This window comes from Nansenia antarctica (assembly GCF_963989245.1).
Source record: "Nansenia antarctica genome assembly, chromosome: 7".
Classification (NCBI taxonomy): domain Eukaryota; kingdom Metazoa; phylum Chordata; class Actinopteri; order Argentiniformes; family Microstomatidae; genus Nansenia; species Nansenia antarctica.
Genome location: NC_137677.1, coordinates 63,232,920 through 63,251,699, shown reverse-complemented (window position 1 = coordinate 63,251,699; position 18,780 = coordinate 63,232,920). Strand labels below are relative to the sequence as shown.

At 47.4% G+C, this 18,780-nt stretch overlaps 2 protein-coding genes across 2 annotated transcripts in view; one reads left to right on the top strand and one right to left on the bottom strand.

Annotated features, from left to right (window-relative positions):
• The window catches only part of gdap2 (ganglioside induced differentiation associated protein 2), a 39,877-nt gene extending 32,219 nt beyond the window's left edge, over positions 1-7,658 (bottom strand). The window contains exons 1-4 of the mRNA XM_080536116.1: positions 7,486-7,658; positions 4,783-5,006; positions 1,318-1,457; positions 108-261 (exon numbers count right to left, since the gene is read on the bottom strand). Of these exons, the coding sequence (XP_080392242.1) occupies positions 108-261; positions 1,318-1,457; positions 4,783-4,967 (479 nt within the window). The 5' untranslated portion in view covers positions 4,968-5,006; positions 7,486-7,658. The remainder of the gene's footprint in view (positions 1-107; positions 262-1,317; positions 1,458-4,782; positions 5,007-7,485) is intronic.
• Positions 7,659-8,525: 867 nt separating this feature from the next.
• Positions 8,526-18,780, top strand: part of wdr3 (WD repeat domain 3) — a gene marked incomplete at its 5' end in the record, with an annotated part of 21,865 nt that continues 11,610 nt past the window's right edge. Inside the window, 8 exons of the mRNA XM_080535745.1 lie at positions 8,526-8,699; positions 9,917-10,126; positions 11,174-11,292; positions 11,544-11,622; positions 12,989-13,084; positions 13,372-13,476; positions 13,656-13,757; positions 14,273-14,370. Of these exons, the coding sequence (XP_080391871.1) occupies positions 8,526-8,699; positions 9,917-10,126; positions 11,174-11,292; positions 11,544-11,622; positions 12,989-13,084; positions 13,372-13,476; positions 13,656-13,757; positions 14,273-14,370 (983 nt within the window). The remainder of the gene's footprint in view (positions 8,700-9,916; positions 10,127-11,173; positions 11,293-11,543; positions 11,623-12,988; positions 13,085-13,371; positions 13,477-13,655; positions 13,758-14,272; positions 14,371-18,780) is intronic.

Sequence of the window (18,780 nt, the reverse complement as noted above, 5' to 3'; positions counted from 1 at the left end):
GGGGCTCAAACGGCTGATCTACCAATTTTGTGATCATTAGACTGCGACTCTACCTCCTGAGACACAGCCGGCCCAGTACTAGTACAGTAGTATGGACCGTGTCTTACGTGGCCAGCTGCATGACGTTCCTGTAGCAGCTGTAGAGGGAGCTCTCGGCCGCGGTCCGGTACCGGGCCTTGTACTTGGGCCCCACGGTGTGGATGATGTACCGGGCCGCCAGGTTGAAGCCCTTGGTCATCTTGGCCTCCCCCGTCCTGCAGCCTGGGGGCAGGGGACATACGGGTTATGAAGACACACAGACAGAGACAGAGAGAGAGAGAGACAGAGAGAGACAGAGAGAGAGACAGAGAGAGACAGAGAGAGAGAGAGACAGAGAGAGAGAGAGACAGAGAGAGAGAGAGAGACAGAGACAGAGACAGAGAGAGAGACAGAGACAGAGACAGAGAGAGAGAGATAAAATAGTTGTATTTCATTTATTCTAGTATGTAATCTATTTGTAATCTATTTATTTGTAATCTAGTATGTCATCTATTTATTTATTCTAGTATGTACATGTATGTATGTACATTACATTATTTTTGTTTTTGTTTTTTTATCTTCACACTTCACATGCTTTGGCAATGTAAATGTATGTTTCCCATGCCAATAAAGCCCTTTGAAATTGAATTGAGAGACAGAGACAGAGAGAGAGAGAGACAGAGACAGAGACACACACACACACACACACACAGTCACTCACCCAGTCACACACACACACACACACACACACACACACCCACCCACACCCACCTTGGTGGAGTGCAAACCACAAAACGTTATGAGAAAAGCAGCTGGTCATTTGCATATGAACAGCCACTACAAACACACAGAGGAGAACAGGAGGGTATTCCATCAATGTCGCTAAAGGGAAATCCAGGCTTATTATTTTTGATAACTCTTGCAAGATCTATCAATATACGCCTGGATCTTTAGATACGTCTCATGAGGGATTTATCAGAATAAGCCAGGATGATTTTCCTTTAGCGACGTTGATGCAGAACCCCCCAGCTGAATAAACAGTTGTTGAGAGAGAGAGAGACAGAGAGACAGAGAGACAGAGAGAGACAGACAGAGAGACAGAGAGACAGAGAGACAGAGAGAGACAGACAGAGAGACAGAGAGACAGAGAGACAGAGAGACAGAGAGAGACAGACAGAGAGACAGAGACAGAGACAGAGAGAGAGACAGAGACAGAGACAGAGAGAGAGACAGAGACAGAAACAGAGAGAGAGAGAGAGACACAGTTGTTGTTGTTGTTGTCGTTTTTCATCCCCTTGCCTTTCAGTTTGAGCAGCTCGTCCCGTAGCTCCGCCCCCGCGTGGTGGTGGATGCTGTCTGAGATGGCGTTCTTGTCCGTCAAAGTTTCGTTACTCGTGTTGACGATCGCCGTGCAGTTCAGGAGCGCCACGTCGCCTTTACTGAGGGGGAGGGAGGGAGGGAGGGAGGGGAGAGGGGAGAGGGGGGGAGGGAGGGAGGGAGGAGGGGGGGAGGGAGGGGGGGAGGAGGGAGGGAGGGAGGGGAGAGGGAGGGAGGGAGGGGAGAGGGGAGAGGAAGGGGGGGGAGGAAGGAGGGAGGGGGGGGAGGGAGGGAGGGAAGAGGGGGGGAGGAGGGAGGAAGGGGGGGGAGGAAGGGGGGGAGGGAGGTAACAGTCAGATATGGTAACAGTTTAGCTTTCAGCACTACCAGAAGTGTGTTGTTAGCAGGGGAGGCTGGCGGAGGTAGAAATGGGAGGCCAGGGCTCATTGGAATGGAGTTAGGGAACGTGGTATCACATCCCCGTTCAGTTCCATGCGTTCCCATAAGCCCTCAGGCCGCGTCCTAACTATTCCCACCGTAGTTGGGCGCGACCACGCCCACACCACGCCCACGCCACGCCAACTTCTGGAATATGTAGGGGTGTTCTCTGTATCTTGTTCTTCACGTAACACGGGGTGCACGATTAGATATAGGTTACCCATCTATGTATGCAACTCGGCGGCGCTGAGTGTGCCGCGGGCCAACGGTCAATGTTCGCCGCGGGCACGGCCGCAAGCGGCCGGGCGCGGCTCTCATTGCCCTGTGGGCCCTGGAACGCGCGCCTATTCTTAGTGTCAGTGATTGTGTTTGTGTTTGCGAAAAAAAAGAAAAAAAAACACCCCTACATATTCAAGAAGTTGGCGTGGTCGCGCCCAACTACGGTGGGAATCGTTAGGACGCCCTCAGGCCTCCGGTTCCCACCTCCGCCGCCAGCCTCCCCTGGTTGTCAGTGGTGATTATTTTCTCTCACCTCCAGGGGGGTGTTCCATCAATGTTGCTAAAGGAGAATCCCGGCTTATTCTGGTTAAGTCTTGTGATATTTATCGAAAGAAAAAAGAGATTTGGCCAAAATAAGCCTGGATTTTCCTTTAGTGACGTTGATGGAATACCCCCCAGGTCCTTTTATTTGGTCAGCCATATGAAACTGGCTTGAGATAATAATAAACACACCCAACTGAAACTTTTTGAAATGTGACTTCAATCAATCAAGTGTGTGAGGTGTGTGTGTCTACGCCTCTCTCTCTCTCTCAGGCATGGACGGCGTTGTACTACCACTCTCAAACAGAGGGAGGAGCGGTCGGTCACATGACACGACAACCCTTAGACCTGTTACTCAATGGCTCTCTACACACCACTTCTTGGTTACCCTGGAAACCCCCGTGTCAGTGGTTTATGACATCACGTTCCGCCTACTGAGAACACACAGCAGAAAACATTTGACACGCTTCCTGTATTTGTGTGTTCGTTTCGTGCCACTGCGTTGAAAACGTGCTTAGACTGGCAAAACAGAGAGGGAACTCATCGTTGTGTAACACACTGGGTACAAGGTTGGCATCTTAAAGGGGAGGTGAGGGTATAACAGTCTTAAAGGGGAGGTGAGGGTGTAACAGTCTTAAAGGGGAGGTGAGGGTATAACAGTCACAGAGAGGCTCCAGCCCGTGGACGCTCATGGGCCCATCATGTGCTCCTCAACAAAGGGGATTTATGTGCTACTGGGCACCCACGAGGTGGAATGGAGGAATGTGTGTGTGTGTGTGTGTGTGTGTGTGTGTGTGTGTGTGTGTGTGTGTGACTCACAGTGGCACACAGAGCCAGAGGAAGAGCACAAGGGCTTTGACCTGAAGTTTATTGGTCATGAAAGCCTTCACCGGTGGCCCCCTAACCCCAACCCTCTTTAACTGAGGCCTCTAATATGAGGGCTAGAGTGTTGGTCAAAGGTCAAAGGTTATTAACATCTAATATCTTCACCATCACAGACAGACGGCAGGGATGATGAAGGCTTGAGGGTGGGGAGAGAGGGAGAGAGAGTAACCGAGATAGACAGAGCTAAAGAGAATGGAAAAAGTGAAAGAGAGAACCAGGGAGAGAGGGAAGAAGAGGAGACGAGAGTGAGTAAAGAATGATAGTGTGTGTGTGTGCAACTGTAAAAGTTGCAAATGTGGCTCCTACGTCAGGCAGCATTTATCTTGGCCAGAGTAAATACACCCTGAGATAGGGGGAGAGAGAGAGAGACGGACGGACCATCGGACAGACAGAGAGACAGACAGACAGACAGACAGACAGAGATACAGACAGACAGACAGAGATAAAGACAGACAGACAGACAGAGATACAGAGATACAGACAGAGATACAGAGATACAGACAGACAGACAGACAGACAGAGATACAGACAGAGATAGACAGACAGACAGACAGAGATACAGACATGGATAGACAGTAGGGCTGCACGATTAATCGATTTTAAATCGAAATCGCGATTTGAAATTATGCGATTAGCTAATCGCAAAGCCTGCGATTTGCCTGCGATTTTTTTTTTTTTTTTTTTTTTTTTTTTTGCTATTTAGCTGACGCTTTTAATCCAAAGCGATTTACAATTACGAATTACAGGGACATTCCCCCTGGAGTAACTGAGGGCTAAGTGCCTTACTCAAGGGCACACTAGTAGTGGTGTGGTTTCAGGCGGGATTTGAACTCACGTTTAGTTCTTTCACTCGTAGCTCGGGCTGTGGGGGTGCTAGAGGAGGGAGCCTCTAAGTCCCCTGAAGACGTACAAACAAACTGCACGTTGATACGACCTTCCTAGCCGGAGATATGGCCACACTTTACAAAAGCGTTTTTTTTTTTTTTTTTTTTTTTTTGCTATTTAAAAAAATAATAATCGCAAATTAATCGCAATCGCGATATCTGTCCAAATAATCGCAATTCGATTTTTTCCCCAAATCGTGCAGCCCTAATAGACAGACAGACAGACAGACAGAGATACAGACAGACAGACAGACAGAGATACAGACAGACAGACAGAGATACAGACAGAGATAGACAGACAGACAGAGATACAGACAGACAGACAGAGATACAGACAGAGATAGACAGACAGACAGAGATACAAACAGACAGACAGAGATACAGACAGACAGACAGACAGAGATAGACAGACAGACAGACACACAGAGATACAGACAGACAGAGATACAGACAGACAGACAGGCAGAGAGACAGATAGACAGACAGACAGACAGAGATACAGACAGACAGACAGACAGACAGACAGAGAGACAGACAGACAGACAGAGATACAGACAGACAGACAGACAGAGATACAGACAGACAGAGATACAGACAGACAGACAGACAGAGATACAGATCTCAGATCTCATAGAGAAAGTGAAAGAGAGTTTGAGACTGAGGAAGAGAGAGAGAGAGAAGACCAATGTGAGTGACTCACTGTATGACAATCTTCCTGTTGATGTCCTGGTCGTAGCGGAAGGGGGAGGGGAAGGCCCCCTGGCTGACCAGACTGTCGTTGCCGTCTGTCAGGGTGTCCTCCTGCCCAGGCTCCCTCTGCTGCTCCCCCCAGGTCTGCAGGGTCTGGGCGTCCACAAACTGGGACCGCGCTCCCAGAGGATCCATTCTAACACTCAGCTGTTCCTGGAACCTCACAGCGACACACTGCAAAACAAAACCAGAGTTCAAGGAGGTGGACGGAGGATGACCCCGTTCCATTTTGGTTGCTGGTGTCTTACCCTCGTCTTACCCTCCCTACCACTCTTCTCTCAGTGCTCTCAGCAGCAGTCACCCTTCAGCCAAATGTGTTCGTTTAGACATCTTGAAAGTCCCACGCTAACAACAAGTACTGTCACTGTGCATTGAAATGTCTTCAAGGTAAACAGCTGTTGTGATATCTTGTAGAACTTTTGTAATGTTCAAGATGTCCACTTTTAAAGGGGCAATCTGGGATTCTAACAACAACAAAGCGGTCTCCCTGCCACTTCTTAAACACCTGAGGAACGGTACTGGAGGAACGGAACCCGTCTCAATCTCATAGGATGAGTTACAGACGCAAGGATCGACCATCAGTGAAACTAAAATCATAGTTTTAACAATAATATTATTTTTAAGATATAGAGTGTCTGTTTCCGGTAACATTGTTTCGAAACAATGCGTGAGCTTAGAATGATAAGGTTCTATCTCCGTTTAGGGCAGTTCAGAGATATTGAGCGTCAAGGTTTTTACATTCCATTATGTTTTGTGAGATGGAACCTTCGTATTTTATGAATTACAAACTCAAAAATGTCAACATTTTAAAAATAACACCACACAGGCATTAATAAACACCTAATGGATCAGATTATGTAAAAATGTTGACAAAAATGGAGATAGAACCTTATAATTCTAACGTCACGAATTGAGTCAAACAAGGTTGTGTAGGTTTCTGATCAGGTAAGCAGATGGGGCAATTATAACATAGATTTTTCAATAATCAATGCCTCTGTATACGCATGTTCTATCCTGTTCTCAGCTCTGAGGCGGCCCCTTCAACACCTCTGGGTTGGAATCCCGACCTCACACACAAAGTCAGCTTTGTTGTCAAATCAGAAAACCAGATTATGTTCTACAGAGTTAACCAGGCGATGCCTGACGTGTGTTACTTATTGCACACAGCTGGTGGATGTGGGAATCGGAAGACGGGCTCGTGTGTTTGATGTGTTTTACCATTCCTCATTCCATTCTAACGAGCCTGTCCTCCTAGACACTGTAAAGTGTCTCTGTCCGACTAACATCATTAGGATGGTAGCTTTCTATGAATAGATCTCTATCTAGAGAGCGTCGTCTAATGATCGGCAGATCGGCGGTTCGAACCCCGGCTGGCCACGTCAAGGTCTCCTTGGGCAAGACACTGAACACCAAATTGCTCCCAGTGAGCGGGCCGGTTCCTTGCATGGTAGCTTGCCACCATTGATGTGTGAATGTGTGTATGAATGTGTGTGTGAATGTGTGTGTGAATGGGTGAATGAGAGGCCGTTGTAAAACGCTTTGAAATAAGGAGCTACCGGTATATAAATCAGTCCATTTACTAGCCACTAATGAGAATGCAGGTCAGAGGGCACATTTTAGTGAAGGATGAGATTGTTTCTCTTGATATAACACATGCTGTTTTATATGATTTCTGTATCTGACTGGGTTGTATTTATTGTATTTATATTGTAGACATGGTGCACCTGTAGGTCTCAGTGTGTCCCAGTATAAATAAAGTTTTTTATTTTTATTTATTTATTATCTGACTGCTACATTGATGGGCAGTGACAAGAGGCATTTAAAGCTCCTTGACAATAGTATTTTATACCAGTTGAAGATGAGTTTATCTGCCAGGCATCTATTTATATTTTTTTGTTTTTTGTTAATGTCTTGTCTGAAGAATTTTGGATGATTGCACGCTGGGATACATACATTATTCTGCTGACTCCGGCGCCTTTTCTGCACGCAAATCTATTCCCATTTGCCAACATTTGTTGGGAACATAGCTTTTTATTTGTAGCAAATCTCATATTTCATTTCTACCACTTAATTAGCAATTCCATGGCCATGGGCCCCGATTCTGGGGAAAAAAAACATCACCCCCAGAATGTGGGATGAAGCTCGAGCTCAGCTGACTGTCACATTTCTAGACTTTGTGCACAAGTTGTACAACCCTCTCTGAACCTCGAGACATCTAATATGAATGAATGGTCTTTATTGTCATTGATACAGTACAGGTGCCAAACAACGAAATTTAGGAGGGGGGGCTCCCCTGGTGCTAGGAAAGAAATACTAAAAACAAGAAGGGAAAAGAGCTGGTTTACATAAATAAAGGCTATGTACACTATCCACTATACTATACTGTACAAATAAAACACTGTGCTGTACTCTATGCTATGCTGTACCTATTCTAACATTTCCTATCTCTGAACCTTATGTACCCGAGGGTTGTCATATTGCACATAGTGTTATTGCACATTCATTTAAAGTGTCGCAGTTTGCAGGTTTGAAATGTTCACAGTTGTGTTTCAGACCTGTGGCTGGTTCCTTTAGCACAAATGCGTCTGAAAAGGACATGATAGATGATAGATGGAGCACCTAGGCCAGCTGATGAAGAGAGAAGGACACCTACCTAGACAACCAGCTTCCCTTTCTGCTCCAGTCAATCTGTGTCTGAATGCAGCTCCACGCTTCTAACTGCTGAACCAGCAGAATGACCAAACGCAAGCAATAATTAGGCGTCTTGGTAGTTTTCTTATCATCACCAAAACATTGCAAAACCCTGTTTACACTGTTAACCCTGCTCCCATCGCACTGTCACGCTTACTACAGTTCTGGTTCTGGTTTGGGATCAGCTGATCAAGAGAGAAGAAAAAACATTTCCGCTGTGACGCGTTTAGGGACCGCGGATATATTCATGACCCTGTCTAAAACGCACACAGTTAGAAGTTGTCACTACAATTTCGTGTAAAAACAAAAACAAATCGAATTTGAATCATGTTAAATATTATTATATATGTGACTATTTTATATATGTGGATGATCACTGTCATTATAATTATATATATATATATATATATATTTATTATTATTTATTTATTTTTCATAATTATTTCAGTGGCAGAAAAGCCAGAAAAATACAGACAAAAGTAATAGATGATGGTATAAGAGATCATCATCTATTCTATTTCTATATAATCAATATTTACACTCTGTGTGTTGAAATAGCGTCATTACATTATTCTTCTGTTCATACACGCTTGATAAGGAAATGTAAAAGAAGGATAGCCATGATGGTTTTGAATCGATCGAACATGCACCATCTGTGTTCGATTCATATGGTCTTTCACACGTGAAAACAAACTCGCCGACTGGATGTGACCAGTAACCAAGAATCAGCGACTTTATTCAAGTAAGGGAAACAATTGGGAAACATCTGACCTGATATTTGTGCATTTGAAAAGTTTAGCGATCTCATTAAACTCAGTTAGATGTTTCGATCATGTAGTAATATCGTATAACTTGGCTTTGGGACATGCTGTGGGTCCCCACGTGGGCCTGTTCCTGATGTGAGTGTCATGCTGTCTCTGTCTGCTGCCATGATATCAATGCATTATCCATCTCCTCTTCTGTAGTTCTGTTGTGGGAGATCCGCGCTAGAGGTCCTTGGCCATGGGTTTGACCAAGCAGTACCTGCGCTACGTGGCCAGCGCAGTGTTCGGGGTGATCGGGAGCCAGAAAGCCAACATCGCTTATGTCACCATGCGAGGAGGCGAGAAGGGGCGCTTTGTGGCCGTGGCCGCCTGCGAGCATGTCTTCATCTGGGACGTGCGCAAAGGTGAAAAGGTGAGACAAGTTGGAAGGTTGACAACCACAGTAGCCTACACAGGGCTGCCAAGTTTCCCCAAAAGTTTGCGTGAGACTTGGCAGCTATGCTACATAAATGCCAACGTGCCATCATACCTGACCTGTGCTGTCTAGAGACTACCTACCCAAATACGATCATAAGAACACAGGATATGAATGAAGGCGAACCTTACATGCTCTTGAGGGGAAAAGTTGTTTTGCTCAGGAGTCTTGATCATAACAATCACGAAAGCATAACAGACAGACATCACATTTCCACAACAATACAACATGTTCACGTGTCAACCAGAGTGAGGGAGGGTGTGGGCAGCAGGGGCCTGAGGAGAGCAGCAGCGTCTAATTACATTTCCTAATTAATGATGCTATCTCCTCACAGTGGCACGCCCAGGTAGTGTACTGTATGGGGGCGGCTGTGGCGCAGGAGGAGGTAGAGCCGGTGTCTAATGATCGAACCCCGGCTGGCCACATATCGAGGTGTCCTTGGGCAAGACACTGAACCCCAAATTGCTCCCAGTGAGCGGGGCCGGCCGGCGCCTTGCATGGTAGCTTGCCGCCATCGGTGTGTGAATGTGTGTGTGAATGGGTGAATGAGAGGCCGTTGTAAAGCGCTTTGGAATAGGGCGCTATATAACAAGTGCAGTCCATTTACCGTACAGCATGTGTTCTTAGTGAGGTATTGTGATTTAACTACCACAAGTAAAAGTTATTATTATTTAAGCAATATCACAGGAGAGGGAGTGTGTTATACTGAATATCAGCACGGCTGTGATTCGGTCATAGGTACGAGGCCGCTGGTCCGAGTACCGAAGACGATCACAGCCGTGCTGATATTCAGTATAACAGCACGACCTCGAGTGTAATATTGCTTTTATACAACAGTTCTACAGCGCAATTTATTAGTTAACAGTAATAAGTGACAACAGATTATGATTTGTTTGTTTATTTAATCATTTATTTTGTCTCTGTCAAGAAAAAATAGTTCCTAGTTGCCTAGTAACCTGAACACAAACATCTGCAGGCTAGCTACTTTGTATTAACGGTCATTTCGGAGTGATACCTATAGTTAAAAGTCCCAGTGCTGTTATACTGTATATCAGCACTCATGGAATGCCTCTTGTCCAATCAAATTACTTGGTCGGAACTAACTGTTGTATAATGAACTTTGAAATAACATCTCCTCCCTCCTCTCCTCTCAGGTGCTGATCTTTCAGGGGACCAAACACGAGGTGACGTACCTGTGCCCCTCCCCCGACGGCGTCCACGTTGCCGTGGGTTACGAGGACGGGGCCGTGCGCATCTTCAGCCTGGTGGACGCCACCAGCACCGTGTCCTTCAGCGGCCACAAGTCGGCCGTCACCGTCATCCACTACGACGCGCTCGGAGCTCGGCTAGTGACTGGCTCCAGGGTAGGAAGAAGGAACCAGGAAACATAACATTAACACACTTGTGACATGACTGACTTCTGGGGGGGTAATTCCATCAACGTCGGTAAAGGAAAATCTAGGCTTATTTCGGACAGAGGGAGGGACGGACAGACAGAGGGACAGACGGACGGACAGAGGGACAGACAGAGAGACAGACAGACAGAGGGACGGATGGACGGACAGACGGACAGAAAGAGAGAGAGACAGACAGACAGAGGGACAGACAGACGGACAGAAAGACAGGCAGACAGAGACTCGGACAGAGGGACAGACAGAGGCACAGACAGAGGAACAGACAGAGGGACAGACAGAGGGACAGACAGAGGGACAGACAGGCAGACAGACAGGCAGACAGGCAGAGGGACAGACAGAGGGACAGACAGACGGACGGACAGAAAGAGGGACAGACAGAGGGACAGACAGAGGGACAGACAGAGAGCCAGACAGAGGGACAGACAGACAGACGGACGGACAGAAAGACAGGCAGACAGACAGACAGAGGGACAGAGGGAGACGTTGATGGAATACCCCCCTGACCTCCTGGTTAAGTCCTAGTCTTGCGTCTAGTGGTGCGTACGTACACACAGGGGAGGCTGGAGGAGGTAGATATCGGAGGACGGTGCGTTGTAATGAATGGGATGTGGAATGGTTATCAAACGTGTGTTGTTCCGTAATGTCGTGCATTAGAACGAGCCCGTCCTCCGATTTCTACCCCTTCCAGTCTCCCTTGTGCTCGGCGTTCATGATATTGGGTGATATTTCGCCATGTCGTGAGCTTAGAATGATAAGGTTCTATCTCCGTTTAGGGTAGTTCAGAGATATTATTGAGCGTCAAAGTTTTTACATTCCATTATGTTTTGTGAGATGGAACCTTTGTATTTTATTAATTACTAACTGAAAAATTTCAACATCTTAAAAATAACACCACACAGGCATTAATAAACACCTAATGGATCAGATTATGTAAAAAAAACTATACGATATGATTTGTCATTAAGCCTTATTCCGCCTTGATATGACTCCTGTCAGGACACAGACGTGATCGTGTGGGACGTGATTAACGAGTGCGGTCTGTACCGCCTCACGGGACACAAAGACGCCGTCACCCAGGCCCTGTTCATCAAGGACAAGAACCTGCTGGTCACCAGGTACACATCCATCTATCTATGTACATTATATGACTCTATACCTGTGTTATAACACTGTTATTACTGTCAGGACAACATTGTTGTTACATAGTCATAGCCCTGAAACTGCTGTGTAGTGATCACTGCACTGATTACAGAGCAACTTCATTTAAAGTATTATTGATACTAGAATAGACAGCTAGCTACCCCCCCTGGAGTGTTGCTTTTGTACTGTACAGTTGGTGTTTGAGTTGTGTGTTGCTCCTCTCCAGTTCTAAGGACAGCTTTGTGAAGTGGTGGGACCTGGACACTCAGCACTGCTTCAAGACCATGGTGGGCCATCGCAGCGAGGTGAGGGAGCCCGGACTGTTTTTGTTTAGTTTTTTCGTTTGCGCGAGCCCGACGACGCTGCTAGATCCCGGATATGTTTACCTGTGTGTAGGAAGATGATCGTGAGTGAAGATATTATCAAAGCGTACGCGCCTGTCGATCACCCGTACGCTTTGATAATATCTTCACTCCACGATCATCTAGTCTGGTCTCGCACCTGCGCCGTCTGTTGTTCTTCCTGCACACAGGTAAACAGATCCAGGATCCAGCAGCGTCGTCGTGCTCGCGCAAACAAACCCGGCGAAAGTTTTACTGGCTCCGGACAAGTAAAATGTTAACAAGTTAAATGTTATATATTAATTATTGTGTATTTGGTATTATTATTGATGTAAAAGAGAACATATTTGTCATTTGAATTCGTATGGTTTCTTTTTAATTCCACCCCTCAGCTCCTCCCAGCCTGTCCCACCTAGACATTACTTGTAGGTAACATAGACACGGCTGTTCTAGTGTCAATTATCACTTAGATCCAACTGTCACTTAGATCCAACTGTCACTTTCACATTAACCTCAAGATTCCTGTATATACCCTGACTTTACATTAGAGCGCCAGGGTTGGAGACCTGAGGGGAAAGTGTGACTTCTCTCCCTGCTCGCTCTGAGCCTTGTCCTCAGAAAGACCACCTATCTGTCTTTGGCCTGGCCAACTTAACATCTGATTAGATTAAGGTGACCTTGTGAGAAAGCAATGATTGGGTCACTTTGTCTCCAGAATTTTCCAGTCTTTTATAAATTTATATATTGATTTATTTATTTTGTATAGATGTTTTCTTGGACCTTGTTTGAGTGTTGATTAGATAGGCGTGTGGTCATTTGATGAAGCCTATCTTTTATGCGAGTGTTAGTTGGTTGTGTGTGTGTGAGCGTGTAATGGTTGTCAATCATGCATACAAAGGCCTTTACATTGCAAGGCATGACAGAATTGTCAACCTAATTGCTAGTGAAGTTCTACACATGCGTTACCATCATGTTAACAGTTAAAATTCACACGCATTGCTGTGTTATGGCAAGCTGGTTCAGTGAGAATAATGGTGAGATATTTTCTAAGGTGCCAAATACACCTGACGTTATTGTTGTTGATGACGGCCAAGGAGAGGCGTCCATGTTAGAAATATGCTGCTCATTTGATCTTTACATGGAGGAAGCCTCTTTTACAGAACTGTTCCAATACCAGTCCAATACCAGTCCCTCCCTAGTCACACATATTAGTGGCCTTTGCTTCCGGTGTCAGCTGGTAATAATGGTATTTGGTGTGTGTGTGTGTGTGTGTGTGTGTGTGTGTGTGTGTGTGTGTGTGTGTGTGTGTGTGCGCGCGTGTGTGCGCCAGGTGTGGGGGATGGTGCTGCTGAACCAGGAGAGCAGGCTGCTGACGGGGTCAGCTGACAGTGAGCTCAGAGCCTGGGACATCGACTACCTGGAGGAGGTGAGGACAGGAGACTCACACCTCAGAACCAGCACTTTATACACACACACACACACACACACACACACACATACACACATACATATATTGCGCACCAAAGGAGGGTCAGCCTCCCCTGATAGACATGGGCCCCATCCTAATATCCTCAACATTCAACGTCATTCTAAACAGTTATCACTTTTTTGTTGTTGTGTGGCTGCTGTATATTGTATGTGATGGTAGTTTGTATTTTGTATGTGATGGTAGTTTGGAGTGAAACATGTTGATGTGTGTTTGGTTGGGTTCAGGGTAAAGAGGTCGGAGAGCCCAAGCAGAAGAAGGGGAAAAGCCTCCTTGATGACGATGAAGACGGTAAAGATGAAGAGGAAGGTTTGGACGAGGAGCCGGAGGAGGTATGAGAGACTCGTTAAAGTGCTTTTCTCATGAGAACGCTCACGAAAAAAACTTGAAAATACAGAACATTAACATGATATTTAGGCAATAAAAGAATCTGACTAACCACCACACATTTTCCCTCCATCTCCTTCTCTCTCTGTCTCTCCTCCTTTTCTCCCCCCCTCCCTCTCTCCAGAGGATACTGAGCTGTAAGAAGGCGGGGTCCCTCCTGAGAGAGGCCAGGGACAGGGTGGTCTCCATGACGGTCGACGCCAAGGCCAGCGTCCTAGCCTGCCACGTGAGTACAGACGCCTTCGCTGAGTAGCTAATTCAGAAATACGGCCCCCCCTATCCCTGCCTCCTTAGACCCCACACCCTCGTCACCGCCCTCCGTTCACCCTCCGTTCTGATTGGCTAGGTGGTATGTCAACCAATCACAGCCTCCTATATGGTTGACCAGTGGCGGACCAGGGCACCTACTGCCCAACATGGGACCCCATCAGTGCACATGGTCAAGTTTAGACCATTGGAAGGGCAGCCAATAGGGCACATCCTCTCATTTTGCCACTCAAAAGGGCATTTTTGTGTGACGTTTTTCCAACTGTGGGGGCACATGGTCAAGTTTAGACCATTGGAGGGGCACCAGTAGGGCATGTCCTCTCCTTTTCGACACTCAAATGGGCATTTTTGCCACTCAAAAGGGCACTTAAGAGAAACGTTTTTCAACCGTGGGGGCACCAGGAGGGGCGGTCACCCCCCCCCCCTGAGTCCGCCAGTGTGGTTGACCCTGATGGTCCCCCCCCCCCCCCCCAGGGGACAGACGCGGTGCTGGAGGTGTTCAGCGTGCTGCCGGAGGAGGAGGTGGAGAAGAGGATGGCCAAGAAGATGAAGAAGGCCAAGAAGAAGGCCAGGTGAGTCGCACACCGATCACACCGATCACACCGATCACACCCATCACACAGATCACACCGATCACACAGATCACACCGATCACACCCATCACACAGATCACACCGATCACACCGATCACACAGATCACACCGATCTCACAGATCACACCGATCACAGATCACACAGATCACACAGATCACACCGATCACACCGATCACAGATCACACAGATCACACCGATCACACCGATCACACAGATCGATCACACATATCACACATATCACACATATCACACATATCACACATATCACACATATCACACCGATCACAGATCACACCGATCACACAGATCACCGATCACACCGATCACACATCACACAGATCACACAGATCACACCGATCACACAGATCACACCGATCACACCGATCACACCGATCACCGATCACACCGATCACACCGATCACACCGATCACAGATCACAGATCACACCGATCACACAGATCACCGATCACACCGATCACACCGATCACACCGATCATACCGATCACACAGATCACACCGATCACACAGATCACACCGATCACACAGATCACAGATCACACCGATCACACAGATCACCGATCACACAGATCACAGATCACACCGATCACACCGATCACACAGATCACCGATCACACCGATCACACCGATCACACCGATCACACCGATCACACCGATCACACAGATCACAGATCACACAGATCACCGATCACACCGATCACACAGATCACAGATCACACCGATCACACCGATCACACAGATCACACAGATCACACAGATCGATCACACATATCACACATATCACACCGATCACACCGATCACACAGATCACACCGATCACACAGATCACACCGATCACACCGATCACACAGATCACACCGATCACACAGATCACACCGATCACACCGATCACACCGATCACACCGATCACACAGATCACCGATCACACCGATCACACAGATCACACCGATCACACCGATCACAGATCACACCGATATCACCGATCACACAGATCACAGATCACACAGATCACAGATCACACAGATCACACCGATCACACAGATCACACCGATCACACAGATCACACCGATCACACAGATCACAGATCACACAGATCACAGATCACACAGATCACAGATCACACAGATCACACCGATCACACCGATCACACAGATCACACCGATCACACCGATCACAGATCACACCGATATCACCGATCACACAGATCACAGATCACACAGATCACAGATCACACAGATCACAGATCACACAGATCACACAGATCACACCGATCACACAGATCACACCGATCACACAGATCACACCGATCACACCGATCACACAGATCACAGATCACACAGATCACACAGATCACACCGATCACAGATCACACCGATCACACAGATCACACAGATCTCACAGATCACACAGATCACAGATCACACAGATCACAGATCACACAGATCACACCGATCTCACAGATCACACCGATCACACCGATCACACAGATCACACCGATCACACAGATCACACCGATCACACAGATCACCGATCACACCGATATCACCGATCACACAGATCACAGATCACACAGATCACACCGATCTCACAGATCACACCGATCACACAGATCACACCGATCACACAGATCACCGATCACACCGATCACACAGATCACCGATCACAGATCACACCGATCACCGATCACACCGATCACACCGATCACACCGATCACACAGATCACACCGATCACACCGATCACAGATCACACCGATCACACCGATCACACCGATCACACAGATCACACAGATCACACAGATCACACAGATCACCGATCACACCGATCACACCGATCACACCGATCACACAGAACACACCGATCACACCGATCACACAGATCACACAGATCACACAGATCACACAGATCACACCGATCTCACAGATCACACCGATCACACCGATCACACAGATCACACCGATCACACAGATCACACCGATCACACAGATCACCGATCACACCGATATCACCGATCACACAGATCACAGATCACACAGATCACACCGATCTCACAGATCACACCGATCACACAGATCACACCGATCACACAGATCACCGATCACACCGATCACACAGATCACCGATCACAGATCACACCGATCACCGATCACACCGATCACACCGATCACACCGATCACACAGATCACACCGATCACACCGATCACAGATCACACCGATCACACCGATCACACCGATCACACAGATCACACAGATCACACAGATCACACAGATCACCGATCACACCGATCACACCGATCACACCGATCACACAGAACACACCGATCACACCGATCACACAGATCACACAGATCACACAGATCACACAGATCACACCGATCACAGATCACACCGATCACAGATATCACACCGATCACAGATCACACCGATCACACCGATCACACCGATCACAGATCACACAGATCACACATATCACACCGATCATACCGATCACACAGATCACAGATCACCAATCACACCGATCACACAGATCACACCGATCACAGATCACCGATCACACCGATCACACAGATCACAGATCACCGATCACACCGATCACAGATATCACACCGATCACAGATCACACCGATCACACCGATCACACAGATCACACCGATCACACCGATCACACCGATCACAGATCACACAGATCACACAGATCACACATATCACACATATCACACATATCACACCGATCACACCGATCACACCGATCACAGATCACCGATCACACAGATCACAGATCACCGATCACACCGATCACACAGATCACAGATCACCGATCACACCGATCACACCGATCACACCGATCACACCGATCACACCGATCACACCGATCACCGATCACACAGATCACACAGATCACACCGATCACACCGATCACACAGATCACACAGATCACACCGATCACACCGATCACACAGATCACACAGATCACACCGATCACACAGATCACACCGATCACACCGATCACACCGATCACAGATCACCGATCACACCGATCACACAGATCACACCGATCACACCGATATCACCGATCACACCGATATCACCGATCACACAGATCACAGATCACACCGATCACACAGATCACACCGATCACACCGATCACACAGATCACAGATCACACAGATCACACCGATCACAGATCACACCGATCACACCGATCACACCGATCACACAGATCACACCGATCACACCGATCACACCGATCACACCGATCACACAGATCACACAGATCACACAGATCACCGATCACACAGATCACAGATCACCGATCACACCGATCACACCGATCACCGATCACACAGATCACACAGATCACAGATCACACAGATCACACCGATCACACCGATCACAGATCACCGATCACACCGATCACACCGATCACACCGATCACACAGATCACACAGATCACACAGATCACAGATCACACCGATCACACAGATCACAGATCACACAGATCACACAGATCACAGATCACACAGATCACACAGATCACACCGATCACACCGATCTCACAGATCACACCGATCACACCGATCACACCGATCACACAGATCTCACAGATCACACAGATCACACCGATCACACAGATCACACCGATCACACAGATCACACCGATCACACCGATCACACCGATCACACCGATCACACAGATCACACAGATCACAGATCACACCGATCACAGAATTCCAGACGACTCCGCAGTGAGTAAACACATTGGACCATCAACGTCACTAAAGGAAAATCAATCCAGGTTTATTCTGATAAGATTTCTTTAAAAGATCCATACTTATTTAGAGAAATCTCGCGAGAGTTATCAAAAATAAGCCTGGATTTTCCTTTAGCGACGTTGATGGAATACCCCCCAGGTATGGTGTAATATCCATGCAGCCCATCAGTGTGTAAAAGTAAATAAGTGATGGTGTGTGTGACTGCCCCCTGGTGTAACAGTGGTGTGTGACTGCCCCCTGGTGTAACAGTGGTGTGTGTGTGACTGCCCCCTGGTGTAACAGTGGTGTGTGTGTGACTGCCCCCTGGTGTAACAGTGGTGTGTGTGACTGCCCCCTGGTGTAACAGTGGTGTGTGTGTGACGGCCCCCTGGTGTAACAGTGGTGTGTGTGTGACTGCCCCCTGGAGTAACAGTGGTGTGTGTGTGACTGCCCCCTGGTGTAACAGTGGTGTGTGTGACGGCCCCCTGGTGTAACAGTGGTGTGTGTGTGACTGCCCCCTGGTGTAACAGTGGTGTGTGTGTGACTGCCCCCTGGTGTAACAGTGGTGTGTGTGTGACGGCCCCCTGGTGTAACAGTGGTGTGTGTGTGACTGCCCCCTG